At 36.3% G+C, this 20,406-nt stretch overlaps 1 protein-coding gene across 2 annotated transcripts in view; it reads left to right on the forward strand.

Moving 5' to 3' along the window:
• DZIP1 (DAZ interacting zinc finger protein 1) overlaps window positions 1-18,831 on the forward strand; it is a 33,200-nt gene extending 14,369 nt beyond the window's left edge. Inside the window, exons 9-19 of one of the 2 annotated variants that reach the window (XM_035557093.2) lie at window positions 397-445; window positions 1,229-1,285; window positions 8,405-8,464; window positions 11,515-11,660; window positions 11,983-12,175; window positions 12,548-12,677; window positions 12,873-12,923; window positions 13,846-14,048; window positions 14,444-14,574; window positions 17,826-17,997; window positions 18,697-18,831. In XM_035557093.2, coding sequence (XP_035412986.1) covers window positions 397-445; window positions 1,229-1,285; window positions 8,405-8,464; window positions 11,515-11,660; window positions 11,983-12,175; window positions 12,548-12,677; window positions 12,873-12,923; window positions 13,846-14,048; window positions 14,444-14,574; window positions 17,826-17,997; window positions 18,697-18,779 — 1,275 coding nt within the window. In that variant the 3' untranslated portion in view covers window positions 18,780-18,831. The remainder of the gene's footprint in view (window positions 1-396; window positions 446-1,228; window positions 1,286-8,404; window positions 8,465-11,514; window positions 11,661-11,982; window positions 12,176-12,547; window positions 12,678-12,872; window positions 12,924-13,845; window positions 14,049-14,443; window positions 14,575-17,825; window positions 17,998-18,696) is intronic. The other variant, XM_035557094.2, reaches the window with a different exon arrangement.
• The last annotated feature ends 1,575 nt before the right edge of the window (window positions 18,832-20,406 follow it).

Below are 20,406 nucleotides of genomic sequence, written 5' to 3' on the forward strand. Positions count from 1 at the left end.
TGTACTGAAGTGTTTCTCTGGAGTGGAGCTAAACTTGCAAAACGGAATGTGAATAGCTGATGCAGAAACTATTGAAACTATTGAAAAGTGCAGAGGTGGCCCATAAACTGCTCTCCTTTCACGCTAAAGCTTGTATTGTGCACAAAGCAAGAGTGCAACGTGAACACATAAGAAAATAGAAATAAGTCTTGAACATTAATTAGGCATGAATGTGATAAGTATTAAGTAGAATTAAGTAGAATTCCACAAAAGTAGTATCTTTCTCCCAAGATCATAAACAATAATTTCTGTCATGAAATAGTACTGAAACTAGGTATTTCATACTGACTATACGTTTCTCGATATTGATTGTTTACATTTTTTAACTATTTAAATATCTATTTTTTTCTCTTTTAGATAAAAGAATTGTCCACAAAATCTGTTGCAAGCATCAAGCCATATGATGGTAAGTACAAACTGTAAACAAAAGCAGATTTTGTTTTTGATTTGAGCAGCTTGGCTGAAACAAATGTTACAATTCATTAAAAACTGCAGACATCAGCTTTTCTAATTAAATATCGAAATCAAATCACTACTTGCAATTTATTTCTGTCACAGGGTACCTACCTATAATACTGTTTCCATGCCTCTGTTATTTTTCAAGGTTCGTGTTTTGCAGCTGTAAGAAGGTGTAATGTACAAAGCTGATGGCTTGAGTACTGAAGAGGTGTGAAATATAGCATCTGAAATATAGTCCCAAACTGATCTGAGGAACGTAGAAACTGATGCGATAATTCACTCCAAGGCACCCTATACATTATATAAATAGGGTTCATGTTAATTGATAGGAGGTGTGGAAGAAGTGGAGATAAAAGCCTTGATCAGGATAGACTTGACTTGGCTTTGGGCCAAGGCTTCTTGCCTGCGATACAAAGACAACGTACATACATGACCAAAAAGATGAGATGACTAGTGAAGTTTCCTATTCCAGTTCAGTGATTTGGTTGCTAGTTTTTTATCCTGCTTGTAGAAGTATTAAAAACATGAAGCATATCTAGGGTTTGTCCATTTGTGTTGGGAAGGACCGTTTTTTACTTGTAAACCATTTGTGTAATTTTACCCCATTAAAGCAAAAAATTCTGTAATTCATAAGTATGATTAAATATTGTTACATTTATGAATCTGTAAGTATCTGTTACTGTTTACTATAATACATTCACATTATTTTTTTAATTTTATGCTGTATTAGCAAACACTACTGTTGAGCGTCTTGAAGAATCTAAGTCAAGTCTACCAGTGATGCATGGTAAGTTTTTGCAATAGGTCCAGATTCAATTCTTGCAAATCTAACTCTGTCTTCTCAAATTTGTTATTTGTCAAATCATTGCTGTAAGACTAGTTAAACTAGAGGAAAGTAATTTGAATCACTTTGCTGCATATCCACATTGAGAATTCGTATGAAGTAATAGTAAAGGGACACTGAGAAGAAAAAATGAAAAAAGAAATAATAACTGTAGAATATTTCCTAGCATATCTATAGTATCAGAGCATTTTAAAGTCACTGAAAGTAATTATGAAGAGGAAACAAAACTGCTTTCTTTTAGAAAAGATGCTTATTTTCTTGGTATATACATACAGTGGAATTTGTATAAGGAAAATATGTGGAGACATTTGTTTTACAAACCTTGAAAGACTGTATTTTCCTTGTGACTTATTATGTCAAGGAGGAAAAATATGGCAGAAACAATCAAAATAGACATTCATGCCATCTAGACAGTTCTTCCAGAGTCAGTATATGTCAGAACATATGTACATTGTGATAATATTTGATAGTGGGGAGAAAAGAGAATCATTTATTTACATTGTTTTGGCTTTGTCAAAATAGTTTTAATTTTTTTGTCATTATGCAAATTATTGGACAGTGTTGTTACCATACCAGTATTCTGTGATCAATTCTTTATTTGCATTTCAAGTTGGAAAGTAATATGAAAAATGAACTTTGAGCAAGTAAACCTGAAACCTTACAAACAGTAGTTTGAGTATTTGAATTATTGACATACTAATTAAATATGGATTTATTATTATTACTTCTCTTAGTTTTAAAACCTGTCAAAGGAAGAAAAAAATGTAATGTAAGAAAAACATACAAAATATTACTTTTTAAAGCAAATTTAGAAGGTTCTGAAGAGGCATATGGGAAGAAGGAGCAGAGTGCAACAGAAGCTTTACACAACCTGATCAAAAGTGAAAAACTGATAAAAAAATGAAATGTTGATTTCAATATATTTGTGACAAGAACTATTAAACTACAGAAGAGAGATTTTTATTACATAGTAAAGTTATTTGAATAATACAGGTATTTCCTATCTATGCTAGGAACTCTATTACTGTTCATTGCTAGAAGCTTAGAAAGTATAACTTTATGTAGATGAAATGTGTGGTGAAAAATCATAATATATTATTAGCATAGTATAGATAATAGTATTTTAAATAGTCCAGTATTTTTTTTTTCATTCAAACCAACTTTCACTGCACCAACACAATAGTGCTGGTTCTAGTTAAGAGATCTCACAGCACATACTTTGGCTGAATTTAAGAACTGAGTTTTATGAATAATTTTGCTTCTAAGGGCTTACATACTAAGCTTGTCAAGCTTTGCTTTTTTTTTTTTTTTTTTTTTAGCACATTCGCTTTCATTTGTGCTGTGGAGAGGAAACATTCTGTGAACATTCATATATTCTGTGCTCTGGCGATTTGAATCTGCTTATTGAGATATTTTTTTCCTGATTTCTTACTTCTTCATATATGAATTTCTTGACACCTTTTGAAACTTCTCAAGATAGAAAAGGCTGTTCCTGCTATTGATATAGAAAAGATTCACTATCACTTTATTATGAAACCTCAAAGAAGGTGTTTCCTTTAGATTCTTGTGCTGATGATTATTTTATTTATCTCTGCAGGTCTCTCTGTCTGTCCCCTTTCTTCCCTTCTGGATTTTTTTAAAACTTACCCTACCTAATTTCTGGATATAAAGGTTAGCAGAAATTATAGTGACTTTCCCGAAACTTTCAGGACCCTTCAAGGGATTGAGTTTCATACTGAGTTAAGATATCATGACTGCATCTCATGCTCTTATGGAAATGAAAGTGCTTGCTGGTAACTTCTTTACACAGATTTATTTAGCATAGAGCATCTCTGAAATGAGAAGAGCTGTAGTTTTCCTACCAAACAATTGCCTACATATGTATTAGCTTTCTTTTTCTTTTTTTCCCCCGTCTGAAAGAAAATTACTTCTGGGAAAGACTCTTATGTAAACTTAAGTATACTTTTCAAAGTTGCTTAGAAGCTTTTGCATCCTAAGATTGCTTCTGTACATCTCAAATCTGTGCTGTAAAAAGAGTTACAAATTACAAATGAGTTATCTTAAATGTAAAGTGGAATAATTAGCCGGGTGCTTTTGTGTTAATGTTGCAGATTTCCTGAAGAGCTAGTAATCTGCCTAGAATGCCATCCTGGCTGACCATTCTTCTTTGAGTTCTGAGCTAGCTACAGTGTTGTGCAGATACAACTTAAGTCTTTCCAAAGATAACTTCAGTCTCAAGAAAAAGCAACAAATGAATTATGATACATATTTTTTACATGGACTTTGGCTCCTATATTGCTCTTGAAATGTTGATACTTGTTCGGTATTTAATCTTTTTGCTAGGTCAGTAATACTAGGTGAAATTGAAGACAGTAGCTAAAAAGCAAAGATAATAATTAGGTTGACTAAATTTTCCTCAGTTGCTTCAGTTATGTCACGACTGAGTCATAGGTTTTAATGTACAAAGCTGTCTTCTTAGATAGTTAACAGAAAAGGGGCACCTTCAGAGTCTGGTTCAGCTGAACTAAGTTCTGAATTGCTCTTTGAAGTTGCCTGTGTCTCTTCATTGACTGTAGAAGGAGTCTGAGATGACTAGGTTCCTAACTTAGAGGCCTCAGGTAAGTGTCTAAAATTTATCGTTTAAATCTAAGAATAAATTTAATAATATTTATTTAATAATATAAGTTTATTTAATAATTTAAGAAGGTTTAAAAGTGATATTTATGCTGCTTATGTGCAGTATATGGCTTCCCATTGATTAGTTAGGAGGAAAATACATAATTTAAAAATGATGGTTGAAATTATAGGAATCAGATTAAGTCTGGCAGCCCCTTGGTTGTGAAATATTGAGTATAAATAAGAAGAAAATTAAAGAAGTAAATAATGACTGTAACCGTGGCTTATATTCTTTACATCTTTAAGAAATATAGCAATTTACAGCAAACAAGTTTTATATTTTGTCTTTGGTTTTCATAGTGCACTTGCCAGAGTGCTTACTGTGGGCATTACTCCACTATAGACAATTTTAACAGTGCTGTTTGGGCTGAAAGTACTTTAGCATTTCATAGTTCAAAGTAAATAGTATCTGAAGAAAAATCCTGTCTGACTAGTAGGCCAGATTCCAAAAGTACTAACAGAATATTGTGGGTTTTTTTATGTTTATTTGATTATTTTAAACTACTAGATAAGAACAGACAAGTAATGTATGGTATGATGGAAACATACAAAGCCTGAATTCTTCATTATTGTTAGATGTATTTTCCTATTCCGCCTGCATGGAAATTGTCTTCAAATATTATTTAAAACAGAAATGTAATGATTTATCAAAGTATGCCAGGCAGAGCTCGCTCTCCACACATACTAGCTTTCAGAAGAGATAGTCTGGAGGATGTGGGTAAATGCTTCCATCGTTGTGGAGGTCATCTTAAGGTTGCAGACCTTACTGATGGCTAGTATTAATATGGCTGGGTTCAGGGATATATGACAGCCAGTGATACATGACTATAGCCAGTTCGCATTAAGACTGGGGTTGGCAGCTGCCATTTAGCTGGGTTAAAGTAGGAAAGCTAGGTAGAGGATTTAGCAACCATATCATTATGAGCCATTTGGTTAGGGTCAGGTGTTGGGGAAGACCAAATAGAATTAGGTTTGGAGTTAAAGCGGTTCAGGCCGGCAGAAGAAGTTGGTTTATGGCAGGGTCTGCGAATGGCTGTTATCACCCAGAGGCATCTGATTATTGCTGAGCAAGTGTTTTACAAGGATCACTGGGCGTGGGCTAGAATTAGGCTTGAGCAGACATTGGTCGGCATTGAAGAGCAGACATTGAAGAGTTACGGTTGAGTTAAGCAGGATCAATTAAGCAACGTAGCTGCAGCAGAGCCTGTCTGAATAGGTTGAAGTATGAAGTTGATATTTATCTACTTTATAGTTGAGAAAGGGGTGGATCTGGGAGTCAGGGTTCAAAAGGTGTCAGTGAACAAAGTGTAATTGAGGTTGCATCTGAGCTGCAAGACTGATGTAACCTCCAGTTCTACCAGTACCCTGGTAGTCCAGAGCAGGTGATCTACCTGCTGGAGCACAACATACCTCCTTCCTTGCCTCAGCCTCCTGGCACCTATTTCCAGTGAGGCACAGACGCAGTCTGGGTGTTCATTAGCTGTGTTCATGTGGAGAGGGGAACTGAGAAGTGGCTAGGAGCAAGTCTAGGTACCAGCCCAAAAGGGAAGGTGGTAGTCTAAGCTCAACGCTCAGGCTGGGACTAAAGCTAGGGGTGAGGTCCTGGCCGGCAAGGTCTGATGCCAAATATGTCGTTGTAGAACAATGTCTGCTAGCATTGGCTGAACTAGATTTAGGACTGACAGGAAAGTGACTGGCTCTACTTAATTCAAAAGTTGCAATGGTTACTTTTTTGAGGCTAACGTTGGATTGTGGCCTGGTGAGATTTTGAGCAGAAAGGTCTGATGAACTAGAGAAGGTTATCGTAACTCAGGGTAGTTAGGTTTGGGGTTTGCATCCATGGGATATTTTTAGATTTGAAGTTAGCAAACTGCTAACTTGAGGTTTAGGTGGATTGTCCGACTTAAATGATTCCTAACAATGAGCTGGCTCATACTTACATGCTGCTGATTTCACAGATGTGTGCTAAGGTAAGAGCTGAGGTCAGATCAGTATGATCAGGCTGCTAGAAGAAGCACGTCTCTGGTAAACTTACCGAGTGTGGCTCCTTAGGGGGTCATCTCTACACCTTTGTGTAAGCCCAGGGAGTGGTGAACCAAGCTGCTCTTTGTTATGTTGGATTCCAAGATGATGTTTAATGAACATCTCACAGAATATATATACAGTAAAAAGAAAGGCCTGCTTTCACTGGAAAAGTTGGTGTTTCCAGATGTTCCACTCCCCCCGTGTCTTAGGATTTGATCTCCTCTGCCATCGTGCAGTGCACAACAATATTACATATAGCAGTAGCACACTTTTGGTTTTGCTCTTGCAACTCTTCTTTTGCTGGTTTTAACTTCCTATGTTTCTAGTATACTGAGGAAGATGAGTATATACCTTTATTCCAGTTCAGCAGATTATTTTCAGGTCTGAGTTCTGGGAACTGGGCTTTTACTTTATGCCAGACAAGGTCTTGTGGTGGGATGAGTCGCCTCCTTTAAGGAGATTGAATTTGAGTGAAGTACAGAGAAAATGAGTATAGATTAAATCCAATTACATAGCAACTAGGTGTGTAATAGGTCCAGCCAACAAACTCTGAGGCTTGTGCTCATGCAACTGAATTAAATTCCACCAGAGCATCCCTTCAAGCTCTTTCCTCCAAAACAGAGGCACTGCAGACTTTCTGAAATGTTCCCAAACCATTCCTGAGCATTGCTTTGGACATTGCTACTTGGTGCAGGGCAGTAGTGCATCAGGAACAGCTCTAGGAGATCAGTAGCATGGAGGATCATCTTCCAAGGCCCACTAATGCTCTGGCCGCTGTTAAAATTACGGCCTTACAGACTGAAAGACTGGAAACCTGTTTGTCAGTCCATCTCTCAGGGTTTTGCTTTTAACTGTTTCTATAAAATATACTGACAATAGCATCTTGTTAGCATCATGTGACAGGTAAAAGCAGCATCTTTTAGAATTTATTCAGTGCAAATCGTATGGGAGCAAATCTCAAGTCTTGTAACCTACTTGGAAAAGCAGTTGAGGGTCTTTTCTAAGAATATAACTGCATGTACAGAAATCATGGAGAGAGCAGCTACCATACTGAAGGGTTTACAGCACACTTTGTAGTCCCCATTCAGATGGGGAATACTGGAGATGTGACGTTGTGTCATTTAGCTCCAAGTGTTCATTTCACTGTCATAACCCATCCCACTGCATTCACACTTACACCCAGTTGTACAAGATGTGCTGAAGAGCAGACATCTTGACAGTAATGCCACTTCTTCCTATTCCACCAATACAGCATAACAGCCACTGAGAGTGCCAAAGGATTCTTGTGAAGGCTGAGGCAAATATATGTTGGCCCAAAATATTGGCCAATAAATTGTTTTCTCCGATACTGCCAGTAGTTGAATGCTGAAAGTATAGTTCACACATTTCTCTGTTTTTATTATAAACCCTAGAAGAAGCTCAAGTTCTAGTTTTGATTGAAATAAATTTATATAAAGAAGATGAATATTAACATTTTTAAAACCTTAACTTTTTATTAATTTTAATTTATTAAAAGCATTTTCATGCATTCCCCCATATTTGAAGTCTGCAAAATTGTAAAAGTATACTCTGGCTTCACTTGTATAAAACCATTTTTTCTGACAGCATAAAGAATAATAATTTCAATGTGTTTAGGAAGCTTTCTTCAGCAGAGGGTGTTTCAAAATAGCTTTAAAGCTCATGATAATACTGAATTGCACTATTTTGAAGTCATTGAACATTTAAGAGATTCTGCTGGAAATTTTATCTTTATACATACGTAGGTAAATTTTCTCTGTCTTGCACATATGGACTCACTACTAATTCTCTGGATTAATGAGTTAATGCATTTTTTGATGTGTATTTTTTGAGGATTTCTATATCCATCTATTTCACTTGCCCTTTGCAAATTTTTAATATCAAATTGCACATAAACAATATTTTAAAAATGCATTTAGAAATGAAAATGCTTCTTATGACAATTAATTTACTTAATCCTAGGTGGTCTTGTCTTTGTAGATGCTTAAAACCACCCCACCTGGCCTCTGGACACCATTCCAGGAGGGCATGGGTTTTCAATAGCTCTGTGACACATCAGCTAGCCCTGTGCAGTAAAGCTGATATATCTGAGGTAAAGCAAGACAGCAACATTTAGGCAACTGAACCAATCCCAAAGCAATTATTGTATTAGGACCACCTCTACAAACGTTTTCCATCAAGGCAGCGCTATGGAGAGTCATGGTGCATTGGGCTTGTGATTGTTCAGCAGGTTGTCAGCAGTCCGGAAAATTGACATCGGTGTGTTTTTTGCCTTACTTTCCCCTCTCTGGACCTTGACTTTCTTCTGTCCTGTTTGTCTGGTGTTCCTGTTCTTGTTGTTAGAGCAGGCCCCCTTGGTACATATGCTGGAGCCCATAGAGGAGCTTTCAGAAGAGGAAAAAGGTAATGGTTGATTCAGAATGAAACGTAGCTACGTGTTTTTCTTGAAAATAAAAATGTGAATATTATTTGATGTGTTCAGTATTTTTCATTGTACTTGAATATGCTTATCTGGTTTGGGTGGGAACATTCCTTGCATGTGTCAATTTCCTTTTGCCATTGGTGCTTGTAAATATTATGATTTCCTTATCCAAGTTTGATATGTTTTTGTGGAGATCTGACTTAACTCTTTAATGCAGGCATATTCCGTATGTCCTGGGGCACTTGAGATAAGCAGGACACAAATGATTGATGAGGAATACCCCCTTACTAGGAAATTCTTTGGTATAATCTGGTGCTCTTGTAAAATATGCTCCCTTCTTTTTCATGCTTGGCATAAGCAGGTAAACAGCTCACCTAGAGGAAGGAAGTTTGTGGTGAAGTGGAGGCTGAAGCTGCCAACTTTTATAGGTGGACCAAAGATACTTTTGCAAGTAATCTGAGGTATGCCTACCTCTGAGCAGCCACAGCTCTGGCCAGGGTTGCGCCCAGTGTTGGTAACCATTGCCCCATGCTGATAGCTACCAACCCAACGTTGGCAGCTGGTCCTCTGCTTCATCTGAGGAAAACTTGGACAAGGCCACATTTACAGGGACAGAACAAAAAGTGTTGGTTCATCGTGCGTGGTCGTCTGCTGGAGGAAGCTCGCAGTACTCGAAAAACCTAATAACTGAATAGCATAATAATCTATGTTGTGCATAAAAATAAATATCAGTCTTGAACCTTATAGCCAGTGAATTCATATTTTGAAAGAATAATGCTGTTTTGAAAGTGAATACATCTATGCCTTAAGTGAGAAATTGCCCCTGGGAAAACCCACTGACTATCTGAAGTAAGGACTGCTTACATTTTTGCCGTTCTTTCTGCTATTTCTCTCGCTTGCCACCTTCTCTCTTGATGGATTGTCTTTGATTCCTCTGCTGCGCCTAAAGGCATGGCCTGCAGTGCGAAAGAAAGAATGCAGTCTGGAAGGATGGACCGAGATTTTTTTGTTTTGCTTTCAGTGACAGCCATCTATAAGGGAGAGTGTGAAAAGTCTTGACTCGGCAGATTGTTTCATTGGATAGCTGAGGCAGCAGACCACACTTAAGGTCCCTTGTCTCCAGAGTTGTCAAATCTGGTAGTGTTGGTTGGTTGTTTTAAACAAAAATCAGTAAGAAAGCAGTTCCTTAAATAGAGCTCTTGGCTCCTGCAAAGAGGATTTGGCTTAAGTTAATTAGCAAGAGCTAACACTGTCATTAATTAGGATAATGTTGGATAGTCTTGTTACCCATATTAATATGAAGTGATTATGAATTAAAAAATGATTTTAGATGGATCTGCTTTATTGTAAGGATTAACATTGGAAAGGGACAAGATGTAAGCTCCTTTGGAGTCTTCCCCTTAAAATGTGAGATGTCTCATGCCAGGTTCTCTGGGAGGATTTCATGCCAAGTAATGGATCAGGACATCACCGTCTCCTGATCGGCAGTAGTCTGGTAGTCCTACCTTTCTGCACTGACCAGTAGTTTACCTCTTCCAGGACTCTGCTCTTCAGCCAAATGACTTTTAATCCCACCTCTGTCAGGTAATGAGTTGTCCGTATTGTTCCCAAGGCCAGATAAGATTTCAGCCAGATACTGTCCTCTTTGACAGAGATCTCTCAGCGTGGTAGCTGGACTCGTTCAGTTTTAACTTCCCAGAGTTCTTTCCAGAACCCCTCAGAAGCATCTTCCTCAAAACAACCTAGATAATTTCTTTGTGTATGTTGAGGTTTTTTTTTTTTGAGTCCTCTGGATGGTTATCTTTTCCTTAAAGAAAAATGAAAACTAAATGGGACAGCTTTTTAAATAATAGGAAAATTGGTATGTTTGTTTTAAAAGAAAACATTTGAAAGTCATAATATGGGATTATTCCTTCAGTTATATCCATGTCCATGGGCTGGCAAAGGACTCCACTGCCCTGTGAAGCATGCTGGAAAGAGAGAAACTCTTGCCCAAGATTTACCTTTTATTTCAGGGGGGAAAGTTGGGAGTGCAGTTCACAGCATGCTGGGATGTTGTATCCACCTCTGTGTATGCTTTTAGTCTTTGCTGACCACTGCCAGACAGAAAGAGGTACCATGGCCCCAGTGGTGTGTAAGTGTTACTCAGTAAAATTTCCCTCTTGCCAGAGACGTTTTACAGGCAGGTTCCAAGTGGATGTGTTTTGCTTTTTTACTCTCCTGGATGACTCTATAATACTCCGGCTTAGCTTTAACACCAGTCTTTAATTTAGGATAAGAATCTGTCTTGATGATTCCTTAAGTCTTGTGTAAGAGTTCATGTCATTACTGGCACTTAACGTACGGGAAAGAAGTAGAAAGTTCTTCGTCCGCTCTTTAGCATGTATGATGTCGTAGATCTGCGTAGAAGAAAACTGAACTTTGTCCTTGAAAGAGTTTTAAAGATAAGTAGTATCAGTTTTGTATTATGTGAAACTGTCTGCCTCAGACTACGGTTTTGTTTTTACCAAGAGTTCTGAAACGCATTACAACTTTCCAGAGATTTGAGCTCAGTAGGCGTTTTTTTTTTTATCAGTTTATCATGTTCCTTGAAACTCTTCTTGAGAACAAGTTTGCTATTTTCCTGTTCTAATTTCTGCTGGAGTTTAGCTCTGATTTGAGATACCACTTTTAGAGGACTTGGTTATCAGAAGACAGTCTTTCTTTATCAGAGGTTCCAAAGAACAGTTCTAAAAGTTAAGATCTTTGTTGTTAAATATTCAAATGTATCTTTACAGTGGTTCTGTAACAAGAAAAAACAAGACACAGTGGTGAGTACTAGATTAGATGCTGAGTTATAGTTTCCAAGTGAGCTGACTTCTGTAAGCTAGCTTCCTTTTTTAAAAAGAATGCAAACTCCATGTGGACAAAAAGTGCACTTGTATGTCTATGGTGTTTGTAAAAAAACAAACCTCAGTGCAGTTTTTAACTGTCTTAGGTACTGTGGATTTTTCAGATGTCTTTTAAATGCATTTTTCCATTCTTATTTCAGAAAATGAGAAAGGTGATCATAAAACAGGTAGAAGTAACCAACATTTAATAAATGCCTTGAAGACGGATCCTTCTTTAACTAAAGAACTAAGAGTTGTTTTGGAGCAAGCCCTGGAGGAGAAGCTGGAATCCTTAGGAATTAAAGCAGTGAGATTATTTTCAGTTCTTTAAAAGAGGGGTAACGTCCCACTTCTTTGCTATTCTTTCACTTCTGTACCACAGCCCTCAACCTAGAAAATCAAGTGCTAGATTTCTAACCGTTATAAATCAGTGTAATTCATTAACCTGAGGGAATTTCCATCAAATTACAGCTGTCTATGATTTGCATACACCTATGAGCAATGTTTTCACTTTGTGATTTTTTTTCTATGGGTTTTGTAATATTTGAAGTTTAAAAGAATGTATTAGATTGTAGGTTATAAGTCCCAGAAACAATAGCCAGTGTTTAAAATATGGTTTCTTTCTTTAGGGTGTTCGTGGTATCCCAAGTGATCGTTTAAATAAAATTCTGCGTGCTGTTGAATCTGCTAGAGAACACAAACGGAAGCAAGAGCCTGACATGCAACAAATTCGAGAATATCTTGAACGCCAAGTCAGCTTTAGGATTGAAGAGAAATCATCATGTAATAGAACTGTTGCCAGTCCTCATCTTCCTCCAGAAGGTTAATTTCTTTATTTTAGTTTTATTACTATGGTACTGAAGGTTTTATCTAGAAACATTTGGGTCTACCTGCTTTCATAATTTTTCACATAACTATTCTGTGTAGTTAAAGCCAACTAAACAATTTCCTTTAAAGGGTTATTAATAATTAATACTAATAAAGGTGTTTAATTGCAGAAATTTTATCTCCCACATCGGAAAGATATATGGTAACTATGAACTGTTCTGCAGAAAAAAAATATACTTTTTTCCTTTATTCTATAAAACCATAATCTACAGCAGAAACACCTTTAATTTTAGAAAGAAATCAGATGTTAATATAAAAGATGCCAATCATTGCTTCTAATAATTAGATAGATAACTTCTCTTATAGGTAAACAGAAGTTCAATCAATTGGGAATTTCCTCATCTGCCGTACCACAAAAACCAGTAAAACGGTCTTCAACATCTGTCCGCCCAGCTGAACAAAGAACAGCCATCACTGAGAATACATCTACACCAAAGTAAGAGATGCTATTCTCATAGTCCTCATACCTCAGGTTAACAATCCCCTGTGGGTTTGGTTTTTTGGAACTGATGTGACTGTTTCATGCCAATATATTGTAAAAAATTGTGGAAACAATTCATATTTTTTTCTACATAAACTTTATAGTTCTTTAGTTGACTGTCAGTTTTGAAATAACTTGTCTTGTTTTTAGATCCACGAAGCTTTTTGGAAATGGATCTTCCAGAAAGACGTCTAGTATCACGTATGTTTTGTTCTGTTGGATTTTTGAAAACATTTTTGGTACTTGTAATACAAGAGCTATTACTAAGTTCAAATTATAAATACTCTTCTGGACTTTACTTCTTCTTACCTCCCTCTCTCCTCATTATTCCATTTGAGTCCATTGTTATAATCCCTGAAAGATAGCATATTCTCATTTCAGCAGATATGTTCTTTATTGGGAACCAGAGACAGTCAATAAAATCAAAAATCACTAAGTTCCAAGCCAGGTGGAAGCATTTAAAGATTTTGGTGACCTTACATTTTCAGTTTGTTGATATTTTCTTACTATGATCAGAATTAAACGCATTATTCCAGGTCTCATCAAGCACATTATTTTTAATTTTCTGCCCTTTTTTTTTTTCTGGGTACCATTTGAGATATAATTCTAAACTCATCAAGACAGAAGTAGGTTGGGTCTGGCTGTTAACATCTAATTAACAACTCAACAGTTATTCTAACTTGAGAGCGTGTTATGGAAAATTCCTAAATTATTTTCATCAAAGAGAATACCCAGACAGACTTTCTGTGGTGCAAATTCCATGGCCCTGAACTTTGCTCTCCCATGAAAGTCTATTGTTTGCTTGGCAAGTTTTTTTATATGTTGGTGTGTTGGTTTTGTAAAGATAGTTACATAGGCGGAAATAATCATGTCTAAGAGCTCTCATATCTCTTATATTGAGAGATCTATTGTGATAACTTTTTGAGTTTACTTAGCAGCAGAATTTCTTTCTGAATGGTTTTATTGATAGACTTTATGGCAGTTCCTGTTGGTTTTGGTTGTGTTTTTTTCTTTCACAAGAGAAATGCACTGGAAGGGAAAATATAAGAAAGCTTAAATATGCATATGTCAGTGCAGTCACTGAAACCCAGTAAGTCCTCAGGATGTGTGTCTTTTTGCGTAGAACTCCACCATTCAGTTCAGAGGAAGAAGCAGATGAAGATGATATTAAACAGTTGTACATATCATCAGAATTATTGGAAAAGCAGTCAAAATCATCAACCAGCAAAGGCAACGCTTTTCAGATGGCTTCTGACAAAAGTGATATGGATGGGGCAGAGGAAAGTGAAATTGAAGAAATTGAAACACCCGCCAAATCCTCAAAAGGTTTTTTTCACTACTTTTGTATATGCGTGTTTTAACAGACTGTGCATGATTTTGCATTTGCTGATATTTCTGTGTTAGAAATATCATAACAAAAGCAGGTTATCTAGTCTTGTGTATGTGTGTTTGTATGCAATCTCTTATTTTGGTAGTGTATTTATATTATTAGAGTACTTAGGGATGTCAGTTAAAATTAGATAAGTATCAAGTTGTATGACTGCATGCAGAAAAAGAGACAATCTCTGCCTTAGAGAGACTTCTGTCTGAAACAGCCTTTCTCAGCCTTCTGTTTTGTGGAATATATTCAGGGAGTTTACAATAAAGCCTCAAGAACAATTGTCATGCTTGCCTTGTGAATGAAAATTGTCAATCTATATAATTTTTTTATGAACTTCTAGGAACTGTTATTCAAAAACTGACTGAACAAGTTGGAAAGAGTCTTTCTAACCATGGAAATAAAAGCAAACCAGCTGGAGGGGTTAATGTCGCACAAGCATTTATTAAGAAAGAAGAGGTGCAAGAACCGAAGGTATAGTCATTATTAAGTAATTGAACTAGGTACCTAGTACTTGAATGAGATCTGTTGCCTTTTATTTCATGCTGAAACCATTTTGATGCAGTGAAGAACTTAAGTCTCAAAGATAGTTTTGGAGTTGGATCTAAATTTTTGGGGCATCTTCACTGTTATATATTGGAATGCTAGAGAGTGAGCTGTGGCATGTGACCTCATCATTCACACCCCTTACTAGCTTATACCATGACTATTCTGGCTACATATAGTGATCCAAAAGTTTGGGAATAACTGATACCACTTTATCTCCTGTTTCAGCGCCAGAGTGACACACCTTCTTTGCTTTCCTAGTATCGTATTTTGATGGAGGAAAACATGAATTTGCTAAGCTAATATTTTTGAGCATTTTTAATTCTTGAGCTCTGTCTGGAATGGAACTCTTAAATGCGTTTTAATGAGGGAACAAATTCCACTTATGAATGTGGAAATTTGTTCTGCTGCATCTAGTTATAATCATATACTGTTCTCAGACTACATCCAATCTATCACTGGTAACTGTCCGTTGAGTAGAGCATGTGTTCTCAATCAGAATACTAACACAACTTATTCTCTACCCCTCAGGCTTTACTAAAGCCCCAGTCTTCCTCTCAGTGTCGAGTTTTATAATTGGTAAGCCATTTTGGTGCATATTGATTTTTACCTGAACAATTTTTTAGTAAGAACAAAAGTTACTCTAAATTGGAAGTCAACAGCAGGTAGTGCTGCTTATTTCAGTATGTTAGTAGGTTGAAGTAGATGGTCACATACTAGTTCTGACATTCAAGAAAATCAGTTTTATTAAATAAACAAATAATAATTACTGAAAATCCTGTTATCCGTAACAAAACTGATGTGTTAGGGCTTCCTGACTAACAATGAAATCGGAAATTTATCACTTCTCCTAGGTATACCACACATCTATTTCAGTTTCCAGAAAAGGGTGACAGTCTGAACTTGAGCAATAATGGTGGGGTGCTTTTAGTTGCCACTGGTGATACCTAAATTGTCCATTGATTGCGTGAGAGCTGCAAACCACACTGAAATCAAAATTATCAAATCAGACATGACTATTGCAATGTAATTTGGGGCCTGATGTTACTTTCTAATTCTCTGCAAAGCCAGATGATTTGAGATTGTGAAGTAGTCACAGTTACATTTAGGGGATGTTATGTTCAATAAAGATCTATAGGTGGTTGGCCACTGCATTAAGACATTTGGGCTTCAAGAGCAAAGAGCTGTCACAAAACAAGACTTAAAAGCTGTGTATTAAAGATGTGGAATACATTTTTGTTGTAATTTGTTTAGAATATAGAGAATACACAGTGGCATGTTGCAGTATGGACATGATGAGTTTTAAATGAGTTTATGAACCCTGGGCAGGGATTGCTACTTTGCTTCTGTAATCTTTACAGAACAACACACCATCCTGTATCCTTTACTAATTATATACAAAGGTGAATGTGTTCATGTAGATATTTGTATGTTTAATCGTAGGCATATAGTTTGGGTTAATTATTTCAATTTTAGTTGGAATTTTCAAAGGTGCCCCCCCCCCCCCCCAAACAAAAAAAAAAAAAAGGCAGAAAATGCCACTGACATGATTTCTCTCAAGATCTGTGTTTTTTATTAGCTTAGGGTGACTTAAGTACTAATAAGTGCTAATGGTCATTCTCAAAACCCACGGTACCATAAGACCTAAGACAGCTATTGACATGTTTTATAAAGTTCGCGTTTTACAGAAGTTACTTTGGGAACATTTTAGAGAACACTACTTCTGTGCTTATCTGAAGCTGTATTATCTGAATTCACCTGTACCAGATATTGTATGGGTTATGGTATTTATTTGGAGTAAGTTTGAGTTAATAAAATTGCCTAGCAGTTTTAATTGGAGCCATGTATTTTGCACGTTATCAAAACTGAATTCTGTGTGAAGTTGCTATTTTTTCTCTGTATTTTATACGTTTGAAAACCAGTTGAGGCTGAGTGAAAGTTTGAGGAAACTTCCTCCAGCATTTCTGAGCATATGAGACTGACTTTCTCACTGACACACCCTTAAAATGCAAATAATTTAAAATGGCAAAATGTTGAATCCTGGTATGTTAATAATACAGCACAGCAAGCAGATCTGTCAGTTTTTGAAAAGCAGTTTGCAACAGTTATGAATGTTAAGCACTGAATTATGTTGCAAAATAACTTTTACTCCAGTCTCTTCTTTGGAGACACACTACATGGTCGTGTTTGTGGATTTTTCTCTAGTATATCCATAACTTACATTGTTTTCCAATTGCATCAGAATGTTTCTTCTGTGCAGTGGAAGCACGTTCTATATGTTATTGTAACATTCAGAGGCTCTGGTGAAATAAGGTTTTTGTGAGAAACCATCTTTATCTTTCCATGGGTAAGCTCTGTAAGCTAGATTCCTTTGAACCACAACTGACTGGCAAATAGGGAAATGCTGCAGCTCTTCTTTCAGAAGATGAATGAAAATATTTAGTTCTCGGGCTGATGTGATAAGATTGGCCATGGACTTGCTGCCTTCAGGTTATCTGTTTGATTTGATAATCATCTTGTGAACTCATGCAAATCCACCGCTTAATTAAAAGTGGTCATACGTGTGCATATTGATAGTGAGTCTTTGGAGGAATATATATCTTAGCTTTGAGCACCAGGTTTTTAAATTTATTAATTTTTCCATTACATAAATGAATTTTAGATTTAAAATGCAGTATTAAATTTTTAGTGTGAATACAGAATACTTATATAGCAAACTAAACTGCCACCATGCATGATAACGTATTATCTTTATTTTCATGTAAGTAATATCCCTTCTAAAGTTAAAAGGATTTTCCATCTCACTGGAACAACTAATATTCCAGAAAAGAAGACCCTTTTTTAAGAGTTAGAACGTATTATGCCAGAAAACATAGGTTTCTGCCAGTTATGGAACTGGCCCTTTAACTTTTGCAGTTCCTGATTAAAAAAAAAAGAAAGGCAACAATCTTTTAGCCTTGGAACTATAGTAACAAATTCATATCTGTATTTAATGTATTTACATATATAATTGAAATATGTGGATGTTAAAACTGGTGACAGATGTCATGAAGGCCGTGCACCAGTGCATTTTTCTTCAACAGTTTTACATTGCTGGGTTTATGGAAGAACCTGATCTCAGCAGAACTTGATGCGACAGAGGAAAAAATGCACTTTTTTTTTTTTTTTCTCCTTACTAGTTCACAGAAGTAGATGAAGATGACTGGGATATATCATCTATAGAAGAAGACTTTTTATTGATGAAAAATGATAGCGGTCAGAAGGCATTGACAGCTCAGAAAAATGAGTCAAATGCTGCATCTGTTGTACATGCGTGGGGTCTTCCCAAGAAGAGTGTACCAAAAGAGGAAGGTAATACATTCATACTTCTAAGTTACAAGTCTTAAGTGCCTGACAGACCTAGAGGAGAACTTAAGTGTAGTGTATTACACATTGTAAAATACCGTATATTGAATAAGAAGAAAAAATGTATGTGTTTTTACATATACATACATATGATATGTGTATGTAAACACACACCTGTAAATACCTAGAGATGTCAAGGAACTTAAATTTGAAACTTTACTGTCAGGCTTCAAACATGGTCTTAAAAATTGATCATCCAAGAATTTTTTTTAGCCTTTCCCAAGTTTGAAGCAATGAGGAATTTTCTTACTCTGTCTTGAGAATAACAGTCAGCTCTTAGGTTTGTTCAAGATACCTATCCAAGTGTCCTACCAGACTGTGATAATTATTTGAACCACTGGTAAGGAAACAGCCTCAATCTCACAGAGTAGCTTCGAGCTCTAACATTTCAATGTGCTTAAAGGTTAAAACTGTATACTTACTTTCTCTATAAAAATGATATGAAGTGTAACGTTGACACTATTTGTACATACATCATATTCTGTGATAGAAACAGTTTTTGAATTATCAGCATTTGTAATTTCCTCACTGGTAAAGCTGTGGACTTTAGGAAGAGATGTTTGCTCACATAACGTATGACTGTCTCTCATAGATAAAATCAAAATACCCCTAGTTTATTTTTTTTTGCTGTTTTTATTTTAACAGGCCTTCATGAAGCTGATAATACAAGCACATTAAAAAGCAGCTTAGTCACTGTTACAGATTGGAGTGATTCTTCAGATATTTAATTGCTGTATTCCTAATGGGAAGCACTGCTTTTGGGTTCTGTTGGGGTTGAAAACGTAGTTGAAAACATTGTGTTTTCTATTCATTTCTCGTATTGTTCATGTAAAAACAAGGGATACTGTATACAGAGCTCTTGGGTCTTTCAGTCCTGAATTTGAACAAGAATTTTCATATACATGTCACTTGCCATCGCTACTTGGAAACTGAGGATTAATTCTTTCTTGTGAAGTCAATCGTGAAAATCTTTTTGATTTCACTGAGGTGAAGACTTTGCCTCTAATGTTTACTTTAAAAAGACTGCACCTGGTCTTATAAGAAAGCCTGTTCACTAGTGAACAGAATTTACTGCAGAATAATACTTTATAAGATTTTTAAATGCATATTTTCTTGTATTTTATCATAAACTTTATAGAAAATTGTGAACAGTGTAAATACAGTATTTCCATGTATTAAAATGTTAAGTTTCTAAGATGGTTTACAATAAACACCAAAGGAAAAAAAAAAAAAAGGCCTCAGATACAAATAAAAGTTATTACTAAATGCCTCCTACTTTTTTTCCTCTTGGAGTCTTAGTTAACATACAAGCACAAAAATTGGAAAGAAAAAAGAACACAAAAAAACAACAATCACCTTGAGGGTCAGTACTTTCCTTATTTTAATTGAGCAAGTACTTTCATATTTCTGTTTTGTACATACTGCCTGCCTTCTTATAATGCCACAATATTATTTTGACTTGAATACAAAAATAAGGTAAAATAACTGTGACTGACTTTCTCACTCTGATGCATTTTAGATGGTGTCAGACATAAACCTGTCTTTTTCTGTCGTGCTGTGCCATTAATAAATAGGACCACCTATTGTTTGTATTTACACCTTTGTCCCAAAATAGCCAATGCAATGAAACTTCAAAGGTCCATCTGTTCAAATCTCAAGGCAGGCCTGAGTTTGTGTCTAAGTTTAGGGTCTCAGCCTAGAAACTATTTAGTGGTTATTCACAGGCTCTGATTTTATTTATTGACTCATTGTATAAATGTTCCCTCAAAACCCATCATGTTTCTAGAAACAGGCAAAGAAACAGTACGAGCTGAATTTCTGAACTGCTCTAACTAATTCAAGATTATCCAAAATGGTGCTGTTAAGTACTGCAATCTTTTATTTGGTTAGTCCTTCGCCAGGTGCTTATCATCACACGTGCACTCTTCTTATGCCGTGTGAGGCTGTCTCTTAACAACTGCTTTCGTAACAACTGGCCCTGACTCTCCTTTGTACCTGATTAGACTGTGCTGCTGCTGGCTCCCCAAACCACATGCTTATTTTCACTTTACCCAGGCTCTTGATCTTATACCTGCGGCACTGAATCGATGAACGATTTTCTTACATCCCTAGCAATGTCAAAAGGAGATAAGAGCCTCGCCCCTGGCAATGTCAAAACAGATAAGAGCCTGCTGATTCCCATTGACTGTCATCACCTGGCAATGTGCTTTGAAAGTCCAACGTCACTGCTGATCAGTGGGGAGACATTTTACATATTAACCTGCACAGCGTGACTCTCCTGTCCGGTACTGAACCCGTTTGAGAATCACTTGCAACGATGCACTACAGTAACTATGATGTGTGCGGTGCCATTCC

The sequence above is a fragment of the Cygnus atratus genome, chromosome 1 (assembly GCF_013377495.2).
Source record: "Cygnus atratus isolate AKBS03 ecotype Queensland, Australia chromosome 1, CAtr_DNAZoo_HiC_assembly, whole genome shotgun sequence".
Classification (NCBI taxonomy): Eukaryota; Metazoa; Chordata; class Aves; order Anseriformes; family Anatidae; genus Cygnus; species Cygnus atratus.